At 48.0% G+C, this 22,657-nt stretch overlaps 1 protein-coding gene across 2 annotated transcripts in view; it reads right to left on the minus strand.

The window, feature by feature from the left end:
- The window catches only part of LIG1 (DNA ligase 1), a 42,135-nt gene extending 19,596 nt beyond the window's left edge, over positions 1-22,539 (minus strand). Inside the window, exons 1-9 of one of the 2 annotated variants that reach the window (XM_082862678.1) lie at positions 22,429-22,539; positions 12,896-12,966; positions 9,940-10,029; positions 7,361-7,499; positions 6,093-6,219; positions 4,216-4,326; positions 2,260-2,367; positions 1,085-1,201; positions 803-878 (exon numbers count right to left, since the gene is read on the minus strand). In XM_082862678.1, coding sequence (XP_082718804.1) covers positions 803-878; positions 1,085-1,201; positions 2,260-2,367; positions 4,216-4,326; positions 6,093-6,219; positions 7,361-7,499; positions 9,940-10,029; positions 12,896-12,912 — 785 coding nt within the window. In that variant the 5' untranslated portion in view covers positions 12,913-12,966; positions 22,429-22,539. The remainder of the gene's footprint in view (positions 1-802; positions 879-1,084; positions 1,202-2,259; positions 2,368-4,215; positions 4,327-6,092; positions 6,220-7,360; positions 7,500-9,939; positions 10,030-12,895; positions 12,967-22,428) is intronic. The other variant, XM_082862679.1, reaches the window with a different exon arrangement.
- Between the last annotated feature and the right edge of the window lie 118 nt (positions 22,540-22,657).

The raw sequence follows: 22,657 nt of genomic DNA on the forward strand, positions 1-22,657 counted from the left end.
GCAACAAGAGAAGCCACCGCAATAGAAGCCCGCACACCGCAATGAAGAGTAGCCCCCGCTCACAGCAACTAGAGAAAGCCCACACGCAGCAACGCAGACCCAACGCAGCCAAAACTAAATATAAATTAATTAATTAATTAAAAACAAAACAAAACGATCATAGTATCACATGAAATAAAAATCAGGACATAAAACTTCATGTCAGACAATGATTTTGTTAGAGAAACTTATTTCTAAATAACCTAAGCATGGACACAGGCCCAGAAGGCAAGATGGGGCAGTGCTGAAAAAGAGGCCAGGCCTAGGAACCAACCAAGTGGACCCAGGTTTCAGGCCTGGCCCTACCCCCGCCTCCCTGTGTGACCCAGGGAAGATGACCTAACTTCTCTGGGCTACTAGTCTCAATGTCTGTGCAATGGCTAAAATACCTGCTTCCTCTGCAGGACTACTGCAGAGATGAAGTAAAAAGGCGTAACAGAAACCTTTAGCACCGGCTCTGACACATAGTAGGCGTCCAAGAAAAGGAGCCGGCCGTTCCTACAGTGCAGTCACATGCTGAAATGGGGCCATTTAATCTCAGTAATCAGGTCTCAACTGGGGTACAAAATTGCCATTAAGAATCCCCCCAAAATTTTTATTAGAATAATTAAACCCTAATCACAAAATTTTAAGGCTGAAAGAATGTTTGGTGACTACCGGTCTCATTTTCGGAGGCCTACCTACAATCAGGTCACAGAGATCTTGGACTCACTGCCTTATTCTGTTTAATCTGCTGTCATCTCTACAATAGATCCTGACTCACCCCTTGGTCTCGTCCTTTCTCAGAGCGCTGGGTCCCTCTTCTTTTGCTTCTTGTTTGATCGCTGGCTTCCGGGGAGCTGGGAATGAAGCAGGGAAATGGTGGGTCCTTTCTCCTTCTGACAGCCCCTGCCTGCCAACCACTCTCCAGCCAGCATTGCGAGAGGCGAGTTACACTTTCTAACCAAGTTAGACTTTCTAACCCACGGGAAGGCCGTACTTTCTGGAGAAAGATCCACCCGCCTCTCCCCGGTGTAACCCTGCAAGGTGAGGGGGAGAAACTCACAGAAGAAACTGCTGAGCGTCTTGGGAGCTTTGGGGGGAGGCTTAGCCTGGCCGTCCTCCTGTGGTCCCTGCTTCACGGCCACCTTGGGCTCTGAAACGCTTTCTGTTGGGGGCTTTGCTTTGAAAGCGAGAGAGGTCAGATGGTGATGCAAACTATTTTTTTTAACCTCAAGGTCATTCTGACCCTGAAGATGGAAGACATAATCAATTCTGCCCCTTTCCTTTCCATAGTTTCATTTTGGAGCCTCTCAGGCCTGATGCTTTAGGACTAACTAGTGGAATTCTAGCATCTGGCCTGAGATTGGAGACTTACGGATGTTGGGAAAAAATCTCGGTACGATAAGAAGAAAATATTCCCACTTCTGCAGGTGCAGAAAATCAGATACGATCCTGCATCCTAAAAATATCCCCACAGCGTTCTTTCTGCCATGGGAGTCTTCTGGACACCTCCCTGCAGGAGCTGTTCTATGGCCTGGAGGGTAACTTTAACCTCTAAAATCTTGTAACTCACCCTGGTTATCTAACTTAAAAAATTTATTGCTCGGGACTTCCCTGGTGGTCCAGTGGTTAGGATTCTGCACTTCTACCACAGGAGGAGCAGGTTCGATCCCTGGTTGGGGAACTAAGATCCCACATGCCGTGTGGTATGGCCAAAAAAATTTTTTTTAATTAAAAAATTTTAAAATTATTGCTCAATTAATAACATACAGTGCCTACAATTTCTGAAAGATATTTTGTTGGAGGATGACTGGCTCTTTTTTTCCTCACATGCACAGAGGAAAAATAACAATAATAATAATAATAGCGGACTTCCCTGATGGTCCAGTGGTTAAGACCCTGCACTCCCAACTCAGGGGACCCGGGTTCGATCCCTGGTCAGGGAACTAAACTAGATCCTGCATGACGCAACTAAAAGATCCTGCACTCGGCAATGAAGATCCTGCATGCCACAACTAGGACCCAGCACAGCCAAATAAATAAATAAATATTTTAAAAAATAATAATAATAGCAATAGAACCTATAATTTCCCCTAGAATTTGCATTTAGACAACACACTGGAGAATCTTATTTAAGTCTTATCTCATCTGAGCCTTAAATTAACTGTCCTCCAAAGACATCTGACCCCCAAAACCAGAGAGGTGGAGTTTCAGGGAGGAAGCGGACCAGAAACTCACTGGAGGTCTTCAGGGGCTCAGGGGGTGACCTGGGCTGGTCCCCTTCTTCTGCTTCCTTCTTGTTGCCCCCTTCAGGCTCTGTGAGGCTTTCTGTCGGTGTCTCTAATTCTGAGGACCGATTAAAAAAAAAGCCAGATGGCAAAAAGTCACTATGACCACTCCCCACAAAGGGCATTTCGATTCCCAAGACACTGTGCCCCCGTTTTTTCTTCGCTGTGCTGACTGAACATCTGTGAAGTGACGAGAGGTGTGAGAGCCCGCTCCTGGTCAGCCCTGAACCAGGCAGGGCCCTTGAGGGAAACCAACCCCGATGCTCACCTGGGCAGCTAAGAAACAGAGAGGGCCAGTCTCTTATAAACCATTATTTTAGAATTATTCACTGCAAAATAGAACTGGAAAGGGTTCAAAATGCCAACAGTGACTTGTTAGAGATAAAAATAAAGGTGTTGTTTTTTTTTTAAGCTGACTGGAAAAAAAAAAAAACCAACCTCCAGGGTAATAATAAAAACTGCATCAACTAACTTGGGAAAAATCTGCCTCAGTAGAAAGAAGCCCCACCTCACCCCCCAAAATCCCCAGACACAGACAATGGCTAAAACTGCATGATTTATAGTAAAATTTGTTACTGAGTAAAAATTGCCAACTGGAAATCAAATCTCCACCAAACTCAGATATTCCCCGGGAAAGATAAACCTAATAAGGACCTTTTATTAAACAAACACATTGACAGTGGCAAAGGCTACGATTATTATAATCTCGTACAGGCCCCAAATGATCAATGGATCAGGTCTTTATGGTTGTATTTCCCACGGAGGACATTTTACATTTTCAAGGGAAATTGGTGACATCTGCTGGACACCGTATGACCTACTAGCTCAGGGTATTTTGCTTGTCAGTATTAGATCACATTCTTGGCAATTCCTGACGTTAGCTTTCTGCAAGGCTGGGTACTCACTGGTGGTGTGATAAAAACCAAGTACTGCACAAAAATCACCAAGGAAAGTGGCAGTGTTCAACTGGATTCCAAAGTCTGAGCAACTGTGCAGTGCCCAGGAGACATGACAATTAGTAACTAATTATGATTATTTAACAGTGAAATTAAATATTATTTTTCCTTTCAACGTTATATGTATTATTTTCTCAAATGCCCAAGTTGCTAGAACATAAATAAATAGTTGTTCAGACATAACAACTTAACAAACCGAACAGTAAAGGTATTGGCCTTGAGGCACCGTGAAAAAGTTGCTAAGGCACCATGGGCCCTGGAAGTTTGCGAACCTCTCTGCTTTCTGGTAAGATTTACAACAAAAAACAAACCATTTAGAGGAAAATATATTCCATATGAGAAACATAAAAATAGAAGAGAAAACTGAGAAGCTGCATATGAATTCGTACTGAATTAAGATGGCCAAACGAATGTATTCCAGAATGTTTTCATGACAAAATTCCCCGGGTGGGGCTGTGGGATTCTGACGGACTCGTGTGGATTCTTGGACAGAGGTGTCAAATCAGTGGGGTCCTCACAGCCTGCCCTCTCAGACAGGCCCCCACCCCTCCAGATCACACTTGCGCACGCACGCACACACACACACACGCAGTCAGTCCCACAGGCCCCTGCCCCTCCAGATCACACTTTCTCTCTCTCTCTCTCTCTCTCACACACACACACACACACACACACACACACACACACACACACACACACACACGCAGTCAGTCCCACAGGCCCCTGCCCCTCCAGATCACACTTTCTCTCTCTCTCTCTCACACACACACACACATGCAGTCAGTCCCACAGGCCCCTGCCCCTCCAGATCACTTTCACTTTCTCTCTCTCTCTCACACACACACTCTCTCTCTCTCTCTCTCTCTCACACACACACACACACACACACACACACACACACACACACACACACACACACACAGAGTCAGTCCCCAACCCCAGGGCCTTACCTTCTTCCTCCTCCTCCTCCTTCTTCCTCTTTTTCTTGGTTCCTCTGTCCTCGTCCTTGCCCTGCTCTTGCAGGACATCCTGAAATGTCCGTTTGGAAAGCTGCTTCCGGGCTGGGAAGGCAAAGGGCTCAGTGTGGCCTCCTTGCCGGCTCGCCTGCCCCACCCCGGTGAGCTCAGACCCCACGATGATGGCGCCCTGAGAAGTCTCTGGGCCCCTACCCTCTTTCGCCTGCCCACAGCCACGGCTGCCGTGCAGGCCGCTCCTGCTTCCTGGCTGTGTGACCCCGAGCAGGTTCATTCATCTTAGGAGCCAACAGCCACCCTCCTCTCTGCCTCACCTCTCACCACACACTATCCTCAAACCCTTCCTGCTCCCCAAATTACACCTTATTGCCCAGAGACGCCGAGGTGGATGGGATTCCCCCGTGTGCCGTGCTGTTCCCACCTGGAGGCCTTTGCACGGGCTGTCCTGGCTGCAACCCTTCCCAACCGCCCTTTCTCCGCACAGCCAAACCTAACCCATCTTCCAAGACTCAGGCCAGATGGCGCCTCCTCGGGCCCTCAATCCAGAGCTCCCCTAGCATCCAGCGTTACCACTATTCTTCCTTATACCAGCACCACCAGTGGAAATATGCAGTGAGCCACGTACATCATCTTTAACTTTCTAGTGGCTACACTGAGAAAAGGAAAAAGAACCAGGAGAATTGTTTGAACAATATCGTTTACTTAACCCAATAAATCCAAAATATGATGATTCCAACATGTTTTGAATATTAAAAGAAATGAGTAACATTCATTTTTCTATGCTAAGTCTTCAAAATCCGATGCACTTAAAAGCACATCTCAATTGGGCACTAAATTTTCATCAGAAATACTCGATGTGTTTAGATTTCATGGAATTTACCGTTGAGAAAGTAGCGTCACATATCCGAGTTGATCAAATTATTGCAAGGCTTCAATAATTGAAACTAGAGTCAGCTTTCCAATTTAAATTGAATTAAAGTAGCATTAAAACTTCAGTTCCTCTACTGTACAGCACAGGGAACTCTACTCAATACTCTGTAATGACCTACACAGGAAAAGAGTCTAAAGACGGGTGAATATACGTATATGTATAACTGACTCACTTCGCTGTACAGCAGAAACTAACAATACTGTAAATCAATTAAACTCCAATAAAAATTAAAAAAAATTTTAGTTCCTCAATCACCACGGTTCAGGATCTCAGCAGGCCGTATCACCCTGCGTCATGTGGGGGGTCTCTCCCCTGTCCCTCCCCTGTGTAAAAATCTTCCCAACCCCCCTGGCGACAGAGGCGCCGCTCCTCAGACGGGCTTTCCATGGACCTTCTCTAGTCTCATTGCTCGTTGTCCCCAACCCCACGCTCTGAGCACCAACACACCTACCATCAGTGCCCCCAAGGCCTTTTCCCCTCCTCAGTCCCTGCTCCCTCCTCTTCTGTCCCTCAGGGCTCAGCTTGGTTAAGCTCTCTCCTAGAAGTCTCCCTTGAGTCAGGGGCCCTCCCCTGGGCTCCCACAGTGAGTTGTGTGGCCTCCAGCACTGCACACATCACAGTGACAATAACCCGCATTTACTGAGCGCTTACTGTAGGCTGAGCCCAGTTCCAGGCCCTTACACGTATTCACTTTTAATCCTCCCAACATCTCTGGGTGGGAGGTACTGTAATTATCAGTCGTTTTAGCGATAAAGCCCAGAGAAGGGAAGTCATTTGCCCAAGGTCACACAGCCAGTGGATGGTGGAGCCGTGCTCTTAACCACAACGCTAAAATCGGAGCTGTCACGAGGATGGCTGAATGATGCAAAAATCCAAGTGTGGACAGACAGGCAACTGAAAGGGCGAGGCCGGGGGTCCTTACCCGTGCGACGCTTCGGGATCCCTGACGGGGAGACGACCGTGGGAGAGGTGCTAGAGTGGGAAGGGCTGCTCTCAGGCGGTGTGCCAGGACTGGGAGGGGAGACTTGTGGGGAATCTGGAGCACGCTTCTGGAAGGGGAGAGAAAGAGCAATTCCTGAGTGAGAGGAGGAAGGAGGGAGCACCCAGCTACGTCATTTTCCAAGCACTTGAGAGTACAGAGGGACTCAGCCCCACTTAGGCCTCATCCCCTCTTACCTGGGCCATCCCTCCACCATCCTGCATAGTTTCATGGTCCCAGACTGTCCCTATTATGGACCCCAATAACAATTCTTTTTTTTCTAAAGTAACAGAATCTTTGATTTTTAGCTAGGCATAATACAGCCCAACTAAAAACTATACTTCCCAGGATCCCTTGCAGCTAGGTGTGCTCAGGAGCCTGAGGACTACACTTCCCAGCCTCCCTTACATCTAGGTGCGGTCAGAAGCCCCAGGTCTACACAATGCAATGTAAGGATATACAGGTCCACTGGTTCAAATAACATTCACCTAAAGGCAAGTGGAGTGCCCTGCTCTTCCCACTGGCTGAATGTGGGCATTCACTTGGACAAGGGCATCTAGGGATGGCAAGCAACAGTATAGAAGCACCCTGGGGCAGAGTTAGCTGAGGAAAAGACGAAGATGACAAGGAAGAAGCAGCTTCTGAGGGGCCTTGGAGGCTCTGTAAGAACCAGCTTTGGCCTGAGCTGGCAACGCCAGGGGGTTTGAGCAGGGGGGAGACAGGAGCTCACTTCACCATTGACAGACTGAGAAGTGCTGCACTTCAGACGTTATCCTCAGAGCAGCCAACAGGCATGAAATGACTTAAATGAGAGGAGCAAGTGAGCTGATGCACTTGAAGATAGAAAGCCCTCCCACAACAGGAGAGACTGGACGGATTTCCGAGCCCTTCCTCTGTAGCAGGCGTTCTTCTCTGATCCGTATGTGAATCGACTCACTGCACCTTCACGGCCACCCAACAAGGCGAGGGCTATCTATCGGGAGCTGCTCGTGCCAGCTGAGGCTGCCCAGGCACCCCAGGCCAGGGAGCCGAGCCCAGCCGCCCGGCAGAGGCGGGGTTAGGAGCACAGAGACCAGGCAGGACCACTCAACTCCTCCCCCGCTGGGGCATCATCTCCAGAATTCTCCTGAGCAGACACTGCTCTCAGCTCCAAAGGCCACTGGGAATGATGGTTTCTTCTGGTAAATGTGGGCAGGCTGCTGGGGCCCTACCTGGATTTTGGGGGGCTTGGGGGCTTCCTCCTCCTCGTCCTCCCCTTCGCTGCCCAGGACCCGGGCCGTCTTCCTCCCTGGCCTCTTCACTGGAGAATCGCCCTCAGGTACCACTCTATTCCGCTCCTTCAGCGCCACCCTGGAGGATGAGAAAATGGAGGTTTTATTCCAGCAGATAGAGTGGGGACGCTACTCCCAAATTCTCCAGCCCCTTCATTATGTTTCATTCCCTTCCTTGCCTTTCAAGCATTCAATGAACATTTTCTAGGGGCCTCTCAGCATATACTCTTAGTCACGCATCCACCCATCCCGCTCTCTGGAGGCCTCCTGCGTGCCCACCCTGTGATGGGTGGTGCTGAGGAGCACGTGAAGTCCCTACTGAGGGTGGAGACTGGCCTCCAACATCCCTTTGGAGACGCTCTTTCAGTCATGTAAGCCCGAGTCCCCTAGGTAGGGACTACATTTCCCAGTCTCCCCTGCAGCCAGGTATGGCCATGTGATGAGTTCTGACCAATAGGATGTTGACGCCTGCAACCTGCTCCTGACTGCTTGTCCTCACTGCTCTCTTATCCCTAGAACTTCGACTTGCTGACCCGCTTTGACAATGCAGGTGAAGGCAGGACAGAGCAGAGAGAGAGGGAGAGAAAGAACCTGGGTCCCAATACCACCAAGTGGTACAGAGTCGCCTAACTGCCCCAAACTGCTTAAACAGCTCAGAATCTTTCAAGTGAGAAAGAGGCAATTTTAACTTTAACCAAGTCACCATGACATTGGTTACTGGTAAAGCAGCCCAAAGACTCCCCTAACACCAGCTCTGAGGCACTCCCAGTCTGGTGAGGAACACAGACATGGCCGTCAAAATACAACCAATATGCCTGCTGAGGGAAGTCACTTAAGGGGCTGAGAACACAGCTGATTCCTACCGGTTTCTGCGCTCATAAAGCTCGCGGTCTGGACAAAGACCAAGATGTACACAAACACCTCCCCACTTAGGTAAATGACGGCACGCTCTTGTCATGGAACATTAAAGAGAATAAAGTGAGTTTAGATGAAGTGTGTGGCTCTAAGACATTTTTTTGTGGGGAGAGAAAGCAGACTGTCAAATCTGTGAGAGGAGTTGCTGTTGATTTTATTCACTGCTAAACCCACAGAGTCTAGGTGCCCGGCACATAGTAGATTCTCAGTAGATATTTGTTGACTAAATGAATCTATACAGTATGATTCCATGAATGTAAAGATACATGTTTGCCCATATGTACCTGTAACTTGCATACAGAATAATCCTGCTTTTCCTATTTAAAAATAAATTAAAAATGTGTATTATTATCTGTTGTATGTCAGGCATGTGCCAGCTACTTGAGATATAACAGTGACCAAAATGAGAGTCCCTGCCATCCAATATGTAAGTGTGAGAAACACTTATTCATTCAGCAGTTACCTATTGAGCACCTACTATGTGTCATAACTAACTGTATTAGGCGCACGTATGTTTTTATGCATAGAAAAAAGGTATGGAAAGATATACCTCAAATTGGTAATAGTAGTTTCTCTGGAGAGTAAAACTGGAAGTACTTCAAATTTTTATTTACCTACTTCTGAGCTGATGTATTAATAATTACCATGTGTAATTCCACATGTGGGTATCTACGCTAGAAAAAAAAATCTGCACGTGTGCCCAAGAAGTCACACATACAGACTAAATTGCAGCATGGATTGTTTCAGCCAAAAAGTGGAAACAACCTAAATACCCATCGGTAGGGGGACGTTAAATAATTTCTACAGCACATCCATAAAATGGAACACAGAGCAGAAGGTAAAAGGGATCCGAGGGTCCTTTGTGTTCAGGAGTGGAAAAAATCTCTAAGTCATACTGTCACTGAAGAAAGCAAGTTCAGGAACCATATACGCAGTATGATCTCTATTTTTCAAGACATTAAAACATGTCACAGAAAATAAAACCACACACAATAAGTGTGTATATATAGCAGTGGAAACACAAAAGGGGCAGATCTAAAAGTCGAGAATGTTGATAAATTATGACCTCATTCTTACCACTTGCTGAGCGTCTTTTATGAACCAGGCACTGTTCTGTAGGTCGTTAGTGTGTCAATGCATCAAACCCACACAGAAAGCCTGATACAGATCATGATACCCTGCTACCCGTGAGGAAACTGGGGTACAGGAAGTGAAGTTACTTGCCCAGGCTCCCAAACTGGGGATGTGAGCTAAATCTACCCTGAATGCATGCTTTGGAAAGCTGACCGGTCCAGGGGCAGGGTCTTCCCGAGAATCTGTGACAAGGACGCTGGAGGAAAGAACATTGTTCTCTTCTATTTAGATGCGGCCAGTGGCAGGGTCTCTGCCTCATGCAGTCTGCTCCAGAATGAAGTCAAGACATGGGGACGGAGCCCTGAAGACAACTCTGAGGCCCTGGATCCAGCTGTGCCTGAAGATGACCCTACCTTTGGCTTGTCCAGTTACCGGAGTCAAAAATTTCCCTGTGGGGCCCTGAGATATTCTGAGCCAGGTCCTGACTGATAAAAGGAACAGATTCACCACACCCCAGCCCCAGAACGTACTTTGGAGGGGACTCTGTTTCTCTGGTGCTGTTGGATATCTCCTTCTCTGGCTTCTTCACTTTGCCCTCTTTCTTGGGCTGGAAAAATGACCTGGAGGAGCAGAGGGTGGGGTGCGGAAAAGTGAATGATAACAGAACCAATAACCCCTCTAACACACACCACATTCCACAGCTTCCGATGCCCGTCCCCATCCCAGGACGCAACAGAAGACTTCAAACAACCCCTTTAGACCAATAAGGAAAACTCAGGCTTATCAGATGGAGGAGGCAACGCTCTGCTTATTTTTCTGCCCCAACTTGCCACTCATCTGAGACAGGACACACCCCGATTTCCGTTCCACAGGGATTAACTACGCACTTACTACGTGCCAAGGCCTGTCCTTGGAAGCTAGGGGCAGGGCAATGACCCAGACACATATGCCCCTGCCCTGGAGGGGCTGACACTCTAGTGGGGTAGGCAGACATTAGCAAATAGGTAAATATAAAATGTCCAAAGGCGTTACGTGCTCTGAAAAAGATAAAGGTGCCCTCCCCTCTACCTGAGCCTGATGAGGCTGAGTGGCTTGCCCCAGAGAGCAGAGTACTGAGAGGGGAAAAACAGGGGCTTGACGGCGCAGGGACCTGGCCAAGCGAGGAAGGTTAACATTGCCAACGATGTCTTGGGGACGTCGTGCACCCCCAATATGAGGCAATGAGAGGGCACCTCACCTCAGTGCCCAAAACCCCAGGCTAATTATGAGAATATCAGACAAACCAAACCGGGGGTAAGGCTACAGGTGTCATGACAAAGAAAGCCTGAGAAACTGTCACCCAGAGGAGGCATGACAGCTAAATGCAACATGGCTCCAAATCAGATCCTGGAACAGAAAAGGACATTAACAGATAAACTGGTGAAATGCAAATGAAGTCTGGAGCTTAGTTAAAAGGAATGTATCCCTGCTGGTTCCTTATTGTGACCAGTGGACCACAGTGATGTAAAGTGTCAACAACGGAAACCGCGTGAAGGGTGTACAGGGACGGGACTCTCTGTACAACTTTACAACTTCCTGGTACGTCTAAAATAATTCCAAAATTAAAAGTTTACTTAATCTTTAAAAAATAAAATAGGGGGCTTCCCTGGTGGTGCAGTGGTTGAGAGTCTGCCTGCTAATGCAGGGGACACGGGTTCGAGCCCTGGTCTGGGAGGATCCCACATGCCGCGGAGCAACTAGGCCCGTGAGCCACAACTACTGAGCCTGCGCGTCTGGAGCTTGTGCTCCGCAACAAGAGAGGCCGCGACAGTGAGAGGCCGGCGCACTGCGATGAAGAGTGGCCCCCGCTCGCCACAGCTAGAGAAAGCCCTCGCACAGGGCACAGGGCCTCACACCCAACACAGCCAAAAATAAATTAATTAATTAATAAACTCCTACCCCCAACATCTTCTTTAAAAAAAATAAATAAATAAAATAAAATAAAATAGGGACTTCCCTGATGGTCCAGTGGTTAACATTCTGCGCTCCCAATGCTGGGGGCATGGGTTTGATCCCTAGTCAGGGAACTAAGATCCCACATGCCACGGCCAAAAAAGGAAAAAATTTTAAAATAAAATAAAATAAAGCAAGGTGACAGAAAGCAATCAAAAGTGCTATCATCCCAGGAGAGACTGTCCCCAGATTTCTCATCACCTGAGAAAAATGCAGCGTAGGATCTGTGTAAGCCACCAACTCCCAGGTCTCTGTGGGTGACATCCAGGTCTGGATCTGTCTAGAATCCATCCCCTCCTTCTGGGAATAGCCCTCCACGTTCTTCTTGTGATGCCCGTTCCCCCACATTCTCTCAGTCCCTATGGTTCGCGTGGGTCTGCCCTTTCACCCACAACCAGGGCACAGGCCCTGGGCCTGGCCACTCAAGGCCCTGCATCCCCGGGGCTATGACAGTGGCTGGCTCAGGGACCGGCAGGCGGCCCAAGGTGGGCCAATAAAACTTAACTCTAGATATTGTTGTGACAGCTGGGAGAGAGACCACCTCTTTCCACCGGGATTGCTGGCTCTAGGGTACTAAAAGCCTAAGGAAGACAGCCTGCCAGAGTGATACAACATCCAAGAAAGCAGAGCTGAACAATGGAGACAGAGTCCCAGTGAGAAAGTCTGGACAACTGGATCTGACTATTAAAGCCAAGTTTCGGGCTTCCCTGGTGGCACAGTGGTTGAGAATCTGCCTGCCAATGCAGGGGACACGGGTTTAAGCACTGGTCCCGGAGGATCCCACATGCTGCGGAGCAACTAGGCCCGTGAGCCACAACTACTGAGCCTGTGCGTCTGGAGCCTGTGCTCCGCAACAAGAGAGGCAGTGACAGTGAAAGGCCTACGCACCGCGATGAGGAGTGGTCCCCGCTCGCCGCAACTGGAGAAAGCCCTCACACAGAAACGAAGACCCAACACAGCCAAAAATAAATAAATTAATTAATTAATTTTTTAAAAAGCCAAGTTTCCACTACACAAGCCAAAGAATTCCTTTTCTGTTTTTCCTGAAGCCAGCCTGACTGAGTACCGGGTTCCTCAAGCCGGGCATTACCGGCATTTCAGGCCAGATCACTCTTCGTTGTGGAGGGCTACCCGGGGCATTGTAGGATGTTTAGCAGCCTGCCTGGCCTTTATCCACTAGATGCTAGTGGGAAATTCCCTCTCCCCCCAGGTGGTGACAACCAAAAATGTCTGTTGTTCCCTGGGGGACAAAACTGCCCCTGATTGAGAACCAGGGGTCAGGGTCTCTGAACCTTGCAACTAAAAATTCTGGTTACTACACTACCTATTGTTCTGATCCCCTTTCCCACTTTCCGTACTGCTCAACTCCTGGAAATCCCTACGTGAAGACTAACCCGAGTTCTTCTAAGATAAGGCGCAGAGTCAGAGAGGGGAGCAGAGAACTTGGAGTATGTAAGCCAGTGGCAGGGGCAGGGGTGTGGGGAGGGTACTTACATAATACTTCGCTGCATGATGGCGTCAGAATCCTCCCCTCCCCTGTCCTCCTCTTCTCCAGTGGGCAGTTCCTGAAGTAGACATCCAAATAACTTGGTGAGGATACTGATTGTGCAGGGATCAAAACAGAAACTTTCACACATTGAGGTTTGGGGAAATCACCCTGAAATCTACATCACCTGGCTTGAACTTGACACTCACTGAACAGCCCATCATATGGCCTGTCAAACGTACAACGTGCAGCTGCTTTAACCAACTAAAGAAGAGAATGCATTTACCAGAAATAAAGAACGTCCACTCTGAAGATAGGGATAAATGTCTCCCTTCCTATGACAGCCGGGCTAGTAGCCCTTCAGAGACAAGGGTCCCTTCCCAGGTGCCACGGCCATACTGACTCACTGTGTCTGCATGCTAATCTTTTTTTTCCCTCTTTTTGAAACCTTGAAGGAATGTACTCCCGGTCGTGTTTGATGTACGTTCTTTGTTCTAACAAGATATAAAACTGTGCTGAAAACCATGCTTCTCTGGAGCAGTTCCTCAGAACTGAGAGGCTGTCTCCTGAACTATAGTCCTCCATTTGGCTCGAATAAAACTTTTTTTTCTATTCCCATTATAGATCGTTTCTCAATTATTTACATTGACACTTCTTTTCAGAAAGAAAAAAACCCCACAAAATCAGAAACACGAGTTTCCCCATCAAGAAGAAACTCCAGTTTTTACAGACCAAAATGATTTGCTGGTGAGATTTATTAGTGAAGAAAAGGGGTCTGAGTCTGAGAACAGGCGCTTCCTTTACCGTATGGAGCCTCCTTTTTGTCTAATACAATGACATACTGAAGACCAAAAGGTTTTGTTCAGTTGGGTTTTTTTTTTTTTTGCTAAATTTTCAGGTTAGTGAAAAAAATTTTTGCATTGATTATATAATATGCTACAATGGCTGTGAGACATGGCAGTTCATCAAATCATACCCACAGGGCTAAATAAATCAGCTGTTGAGCTGTTTCTAAGGTATACTGTTAACACCCTCATGGGGGGCACACCAATCTCAAAAGGGTGTGGACTGGATGATTCCATTTATATGACACTCTCCAAAGGACAAAATTCACATGGAGATGAGCAATTGCCAGGGGGCGGGGGCTGTGAAGGGGTAGGTAGCACAGGGAGTTCCTCTGGGGAGACGGCACCGTTCTGTATCTCAATTGTGGTGGTGCGTCCACAGATCTCTGCATGGGATCAAACTGCATAGACAGAGACAGTCACACACACACAGGAGCGCATGTAAAAACTGAACAAGGGCTAGAATCCAGCTAACAGTACTGTCCAAGGCTAATTTCCTGGTTTTAATACTGGATTACACTAATATAAGATGTCACGGGCTTCCCTGGTGGTGCAGTGGTTAAGAATCCGCCTGCCAATGCAGGGGACACGGGTTTGAGCCCTGGTCCCGGAAGATCCCACATGCCACGGAGCAACTAAGCCCGTGCATCACAACTACTGAGCCCGCAAGCCACAACTACTGAAGCCCGTGCGCCTAGAGCCTGTGCTCTACAACAAGAGAAGCCACTGCAATGAGAAGCCCGCGCACTGCAACAAAGAGTAGCCCCCGCTCGCCACAACTAGAGAAAGCCCGCATGCAGCAATGAAGACCCAATGCAGCCAAAAATAAAATTAAAAATAAATTTAAAAAAAAATGATGTCACCTCTGGGGGAAGATGGGTGTACTATTTTTACAACTTCCTGTGAGTCTCTGATTATTTCAAAATAAAAAGTAAAAAACAAAACAGAATGAAGGCACTATTACTGCTATAGAAAGAAGGCCTAGATCTAGTAACATTTTAACTAATAACAATAAATAACAAAGGAGGCAGAACAGTGGATATAATATGCTATTGATTTTGCAAGACAAGGGAAAATAAGAATATACATATTCGTTAGTACTGCTTATTTCAGCCAATCAGAAACTCTGGAAAGATAACCAAGAAAGCAACAGAAGTGGCTGGGGCCGACAAGGTGACGGGCTGTGAGCCGAACTGGTTACTGTGTACCTCTGTCCTGATTTTATTTTGAACCATACATATTTATTACCTGTTTGACTTTTTTTTAAAATAGTAAATCTAAGCCCCAGATAACTTTTCTAATTCTCTTTCTCAGCCCCCCACTGGCTCTTCCCTCTGGTGAGGCCCTGCCCGCCCCCCCACCCAGGGCCAGTCCCCTTTGGCCCAGCTCCGAGCTGATAGGCTGCCAGGAAGCCTCCCGGGGGCACCTGCTGGAAGAGCACCTCACTTTCCTGGCCTCTCACAGTGGTTAATTAGTACTTCTCTCATCACACTTATTGCATCCACCCCGTGGTCCCCAGATTACGTTCAGTTTAACTTTCCAAACAGATGTGGGGCTCTGGAGCCATGGGGCTGTGCCTGGTTCACTCCCATCTCCTCCAAAAATTATTTCCCAACCTTCAGACATTCTTCATACCACCTTGGCAATTTCCACCATATCTAGGGAAACCCTGGATTTTTTTTCACTGAATTATTTTTTCTGTGAAAGAATCAACTTCTTATGAACTGGGGTGCTTAGTGGGCGGTAGGCACTCTTCCAAAACTTTATATGAATTAATTCATGCAAAAGCTATTACAATTCATCATTGTCCTGATTTTACAAATGAGGTGACAGAAGCACAGAGAGGTCGAGTAACCTGCTCAAGGCCACACAGCCTAATGAGTCGCAGAGCCAGGATCCAAAGCCAGTCGTCTGGCTCCAGAGTCCGTGTCCTTAACCACTAACATTCTGAGGGTGAGGAAGGAAGGGGTCCCTCCATATTGGGATCGAGGGAGATGGAGGTGGTCCTAGATCTGGGGGCTGTTGAGATAACAACTGTACCAACGATAATGTGACCCCATACTACCCAACCACCCACTCAAGCATTTCCAACTGTTATCCCCATGTCACCGATGAGAAAAGTGAGGCACAGAAAGGTTAAATCACTTGTCCTGAATCACAGAGCTCGTGAGCAGCAAACGTGGGATCCAAATTCAGACACCCTGGCTCCAGATCCTAGGCACCCTGCACTCCCATTTCTGTCACTCCCACAGACAGAACAGCAACGCCTGCCACAAATAGGAGACAGCCGCAAAACTAAAAAGAACAAAACCAGATGATTAGGTTGTAGTTCAAAGCACTGGCTGCTGGAGGCTCTGAGCCCAGACCTGCTGCTTTCCGTTTGTTCAAAGCGCTAACTAGCCAAGTGCTGGAGGGGGCTGTGAAAGGCACCCTGCACCAAACGGAGCCTTTCTAAGACAAACTGAAAGAGAATATAAAGGGATTAACTTTCTCCTTATGAGCGTTAGTGTTATTTAATGTCATACCCATACACCACTTCCAGTTTCCTTAAGTACTTCTGTTAATTTTTTAATGTGTGAAACTCAAATCAAGAAAAAGCCTTTACTGCTTAAAGAAGCATGCTGAAATAAATAGGGACAAAATGTCATGATGTCTGTAAACTAGTTCAAATATTTCAGCAAATGCCTGAAGTTTGCTTTAAAATAATTCAGGTTTTTTGGGGGGAATTAAGGAGCATATAGACAAAATAAGAATGAACTATTTTGATAATTCCTGGGGCTGGGTAATGGGTACACAGGGATTCATGACACTACTCTCTACTTTTGTGTATGTTTGAAACTTCTACAATAAACGTTAAATTTTTTTATTCAGAAAATCAGACGGTGCAAACATAGCAAAATGTTAACAGCTGTAAAATCGAGGTGGTGGCGTATTATCCTAGTTGCTCTACTTTCCTGTCTGAAAGTTTTTATGAGTCAAAGGCGAAAAAGTAACCTAAAATTGGGAATAATACTATAATTTGCATATACAGCCCAAAGCTCAGAATTCATGAAAATCAATAAGGTAGTGAATAACCCAGCCCCTTTCCCCCTCAAAAAACACTAGTATTGGTATGAGTCCCTCACTTGAGAAAGTTCTAATCTATCCTGGACATGAATTATCTGTCAAAGTCAAGATCTTTTCTTCCCAACCAGCCAGGGAGCCCCTAAATTCACTTCCACACAAGGAAGCACAGAGCCTCACACCGAAGTCACTGCAGGGCTCCCAAGACTTTCAGTCTCTGGGACAATACAGGAAAGGAAACCCAGTCCCTGCTCTTGGAAAACCTCACAGGCCCCACTGTCAAAGATATGCAAAGTACGGGACGTCCCTGGTGGTCCAGTGGTTAATGCTCCGCGCTAACAATGCAGGGAGCAAGGGGTTCGATCCCTGCTGGGGGAACTAAGATCCCCACACGCCGGCGCGGCCAAAAAAAAACATGTTCAAAGTAAATAAGGATGAAATAGGACTCAGCACTCCAACAAGGAGACTGGAAAAAATGAAGGAAGGAACGAACAAACAAACGAATTAACGAACTCGACTAAAACCCAATTTCTTGATTCGAAGCTCAGGGCTCAGGGCCCTGGCGTTAAATACCATTTATATGCTGATTTATATCTCAAACAGCCTATTTATTCTCCAACCACCACCCCTAAGTTGCCAGCCAACTTCCTTTAGGAACCCAACTCCATAAGTTTCCCAGTCCTTCCCTAAGTCTACAAACCAGTCAATCCTCCTCTTCACTTTCCTTCCGCATCACGTCCCCCCTTCCTGCCTTGGCTCGGGTGGATTCCGGTGCACCATTACCGTCTTTCGTCGCTCTCTTGCTCTTAACTCCCGCCCTCCGTCTCACCGTGCAAAACCCCAAAGCTGCTGATTCCAGCCAACTTTCCACCTACCCTGTGCCTGCGCCCGCAGAACGGACCTGGACTGGTCCCCAGGGGTCCTTCGGACTGCGGTCCAATTCTCTCCATTCCCCCAGACCCTTCAACACTCCTGCTCTCCCAGACCGTACTTCACACCAGCTTCTCCAGCCGCCAGCACCGCCTCCACTCTCCTCCTCGTCGGAGGAAATGGCAGCAATCGGGAGAAAGACAAGTTCCCACCACCTTATCTGCCTCCGCAACTGCGCCTGCGCGCAGGCGCTCCGACTCCCAGCTGTCGGTACTGAGACCACCCAGCTGTGCCCTCACTGAAGGCCAGACCCTCGACCTGCGCACCAGATCTTATGCCCTCTCACCTCCTCAAACCCCATGCTCCAGCACGCCTCTCCCTTCTCTCCTGCATCATCGACTTTTCTCTACTAGACCATCCCTATCAGTTTAGGATTCTGCTCTGACTCCTCCTACCTAAACAAACAAAAATCCCTCTCTTGACCCCACGTGCTCCTAGCAGCTATCGCCCCATTTCTCTGCTCCCCTTTTCAGAGAAGTCATAGAAAGAACTGTCCCAAGGCACCACCTCCAGTGTCTCCCCTCCCATCCCCGCTTGAACCTTTAAGTTTTCCCACATCACTCAGCTGGGCCTTGCACATCAAGGGGACTGAGGACCTCTGGGCTGCTAAATCCGAAAGTCATTTCTTGTTCCTCATCTTGGCCCATAAGCAGCATTAGAAACATCTAACTCCTTGCTCCACTGAAATTCTTTCTTCAAAACACACCCTCACCTCAGTGTCTACTATTTCCTGGATTCCTGTGAGGGGTCTTCCTTAGCCACTGCAGGGAGAAGAGTAAGTGCCCCCAAAGATGTCCCCGCGCTAATCCTGGACCTGTGGATATGTTACCTTACGTGGCAAGAGACTGCAGATGTGATTAAGCGTTCTGAGGTGGGGAGAGTACTGTGGATTATACAGGTGGGCCCAGTGTAATCACTTACAAATGGGTCTTCCCTGGTGGTGCAGTGGTTGAGAGTCCGCCTGCCGATGCAGGGGACACAGGTTCGTGCCCCGGTCCGGGAAGATCCCACATGCCGCGGAGTGGCTGGGCCCGTGAGCCATGGCCACTGAGCCTGCGCGTCTGGAGCCTGTGCTCCGCAACGGGAGAGGCCGCAGCAGTGAGAAGGCCCACGTACCGCAAACAAAACAACAACAACAAAAAAGATGACAAGTGATCCTTGTAAGTGGAAGGAGGGGCTTAGAGTCAGAGATTGGAGATGCTACCTTGCTGGCTTTGAAGATGGAGGAAGGGGCCACGAGTCAAGGAATGCAGGTGGCCTCTAAAAGCTGGAAAAAGCAAGGAAATGATTTTCCCTAAAGCCCCCAGAAGGTATGTAGCCCTGCCAACACCTCGATTTTAGGGAAACCAATTTTAGACTTCTGGCCTCGGAAACTGTAGGAGAATAAAAATGTGTGCTGTTTCAAGCCACTCAGTTCCTGGTAATATGTTACAGCAGCAACAGAAAATGTAGCAACTCACTTTCTAACGGTTGCAGTGCCCAAGGCCCAATCCCTCCTCTCTGTCCTATTTACACCCACTCCGTTGGAGACCTTATCCAGTTTGATGGCTTAAACATACTCTGGGATGATGACGACCCCAAAATGTCTACCTCTAGCTGTGACCTCCCCTATAAACTCAAGGACTCATATTTCTAGTTTTCTGTGCTGCTATCTCCATCTGGATTTCTAACCAACGTCTCAGACTCAATGGGACCAAATCCAAACTCTTAGAAAAGACACACACACACGCATACACACACTTTTATCCCTCCTCCAACCAATGTTCTCCGTCTCAGCACTGGTAGCTTTTTTCACCCAGCTGCACAGGTCAAAAACCTTGGTGTCCACTACATACCTATTATTTAATTATCAAACAAGTGACAATACCAAGGGCTGGGGAAGATGTGGAGCAACTGGAACTCTCATATATTTCTGGTGGGAATGCAAAACGGTCCAGTCGCTATTGGAAAAGTTGGCAGTTTCTCAAACCGTTAAGCATACATTTACCATATTGCCCCGGCAATCCCACTTCTGGGTATCTACCCAGTGAAATCCTACGTTCACACAAAAACCTGTAACCTAATGTTTACAGTAACAGTCTGTTTATAATCGCCAAAAACTGTAAAAAACCGAAATGTCCTTCAATGGGTGAATGGATGAACAAATTGTGGTACATCATACAATGCGTTTAATTGCTGGCTAGTGTTCCATTGTAGAATATTCTGAACTTTGTTTACGCTTACTCGGCAATAAAAAGGAGTGATCTACTGATACACTACAGGAATGGAGAGGAATCAGTGGTTGCCAGACGGAGGGCTTAAAAGGAGCCCCAGAATCATTTTTAGGGGTGATGGAACGGTTCTGTACCTTGATTGTGGTGGTGGTGACATAACTCTAAATGTTTCAAAATTAACAGAACTATACACCGAAAAGAGTAAATTTTACTATATGTAATTTTTTTTATTATTATAAAAAAAATCAGTGGAGTTACCAATGATTCAGGTCCAGCTACCGCCACCCCTGGCCTGTTGTACTGTCCCCTCGCTCTTTTTCGTCACAGCACATAGCACAACCTGACCTTAAAAATTAGAATTTGTCTCACCCTCTAGAGCAGTGCTTCAAACAGGACTTTCTGCCTGACAGAAATTGTTCTCTATCCGCATTGTCCAGAAAGGGAGCTCTAGCCATATGTGGCTTCGGAGCATTTGAAAGGCAGCTGGTGCGACTGAGGCACTGAGTTTTTCATTTGTTTCTAATTAACTTGAATTTCAATAGCTACTGCTATGTATAAAATAATCAACAAGGACCTACTACTGTATAGCACAGGGAACTCTACTCACTATTCTGTAATAATCTACATGGGAAAAGACTCTGAAAAAGAATGGATATATATATAACTGAATCACTTTGCTGTACACCTGCAACAAACACAATATTATAAATCAGCTATACCCCAGTATAAAATAAAAATTAAATTAAAAAAACAATAAAAGTAATACCTACTCATAAAAAAAATTCAATAGCTACACGTGGCTAATGGCTACTGTTTTAAGCAGTGCAGGGCTCAAATGTAAGTTCCATAAAGATAGGGATTTTGTCTATTTGTTCAAAGATATGGCCACGGGACCTAAAACAGTGCTGGCACTGAATGCACTGGCCCACACACACTCTTTTGATTACTAAAAACTGGGATAACAAAAACATTACTGAAGAATTTACAGTTTATAAGCAAGATCTTTCAAACCTGGAGACCATGGTAACAAGGGGGATGTAAAAGGGTGTTTAGGGGTGAACAGTCTGAGGATGACAGGCCAGAAGCTCAAGTCTGCATTTCTTCTATTCAGTAAAAGCTCACATTTCCTGACCTGTCCCCTATCCTCACCCAACCCCTGTGAAATATTTTACACCTTTCCCGTAAATATGCTACTCTCCCTCCTGCTCTGAGGTTTAAAACAGCTCAGCATTCCCCCAAAAGACAACTCAGGAAGCTGAGACAGGAGAGGGAAACTGCCTTGTCCAGGGCCACACAGCTGGTCAATGACGGATACTATAAACGAAGGGTGCCAGTTCTGAGAACCGCCAGGGAGTCACGTTTAAAATATACCCACCGCACTCCCACACCTACTGAATCAGAATCCTGGGAATGGAGGGGGAAAATCTGCAGGCCTACCGAGCTCCCAGGGAATCCTAAGATAAGATGAAATTAAGGAGGTCTTACTTAACACGTCCCTCTTGCCTTTTCCTCGTGCCTTCTTCTCAGGCTGCCTAATAAGTCAGAGATTCAAACGGGCTGAAAAGGGGATGGTGGCCAAGGAGTGATGGCCTTAATCCCATTTTCTGCTGGCTCCCCTCACTGATTCTCCTCAGCTTTCAGATGCCAGCTCTCCTTTCCAAACGCCCCCTCTTCCTCCCGAATACCCTCCCCCTTACCCTTGAAGCTACCCCCTCACTTAAGGGCCTCAAGATCCTTCTCTCTTCCCTCCCCAAGCTCTTCTGGCCCTCCCTCCACCATCTCAGGTAACAATTAGCCCAGACCTTTCAGCTAACCTCCTCTATGGCCCCACCCCCTCCCAGGCCTTGGCCTCCTCCTCGCTGTCCAGCCGCCCCTTCACTCCTCTTCCCTTGGCCCTGCCCCCTCATCAGGCATACACAAGGCCAGAGCTCCCCCCGTCCAGAAGGTTCGAGACCTTTCATAAGGCCTTTGCCTAGGCCTAGCTCTTACCACTGATTTCCTCTGGCCTCACCTCCATCTACCTGGGCTCACCCCTTAAAGCTGACCCCTCTCCTTCAACCTTTCCCCCGGCCCCGCCCACTGTTAAACTTTTCCCTAGCCCCACCCCCTTCCAGGTGGGCCCACCTCCCCCAACCCGTCCAACTTCCGGATGGCCTCGCCCACCGACAGCCCTTTCCCCGCCCCTCATCCCTCTATAACCACGCCCCTTCCAGGTAGTCCCGCCCCTCCAGGCCTCTCTTCAGACCCTGTCCCGTACAAGGGTTTCGGCCCTCGTCTACCTTCTACCCGGCCCTGAACCTCCAGCGGACGCAGCCCCGCCCCCTCCAGCGGCCTGCTGCCCGCGCTCTCCCCTCCGCAGCGCGCTCCCCGCTGCCTCAGCGACCCCTACGTCCACTCTCTGCAGCCGACCAGGCGAAGGCATAAGCCCCGAGTTTACGACACGCACGCCGTCCCCCAACCCTAAAGGCCCTCACGGCCGGCGCCACTTGCCTCGCGCCGAGCCCGCGCGCCGTTGTCCTGAGCGTCACAACCGGAACCGCTCGGCGCTACACTGCAGTCCCAAATTCGCGCCACGGACTTCGCGCGCAGACTTCGGCGGGCGGGGGCGGGGCCGAGCCGAGGGGCGGGGCCGGGCGACGTCCGCGCCGCCGCCACACGGAGGACGCTGGGAGTTGTAGTCTCCAAGACGTGAGAGTGCCAGTAAAGGGGGTGAAGTGGG

This window comes from Leucopleurus acutus, assembly GCF_964270905.1.
Source record: "Leucopleurus acutus genome assembly, chromosome: 20".
NCBI classification, from domain to species: Eukaryota; Metazoa; Chordata; class Mammalia; order Artiodactyla; family Delphinidae; genus Leucopleurus; species Leucopleurus acutus.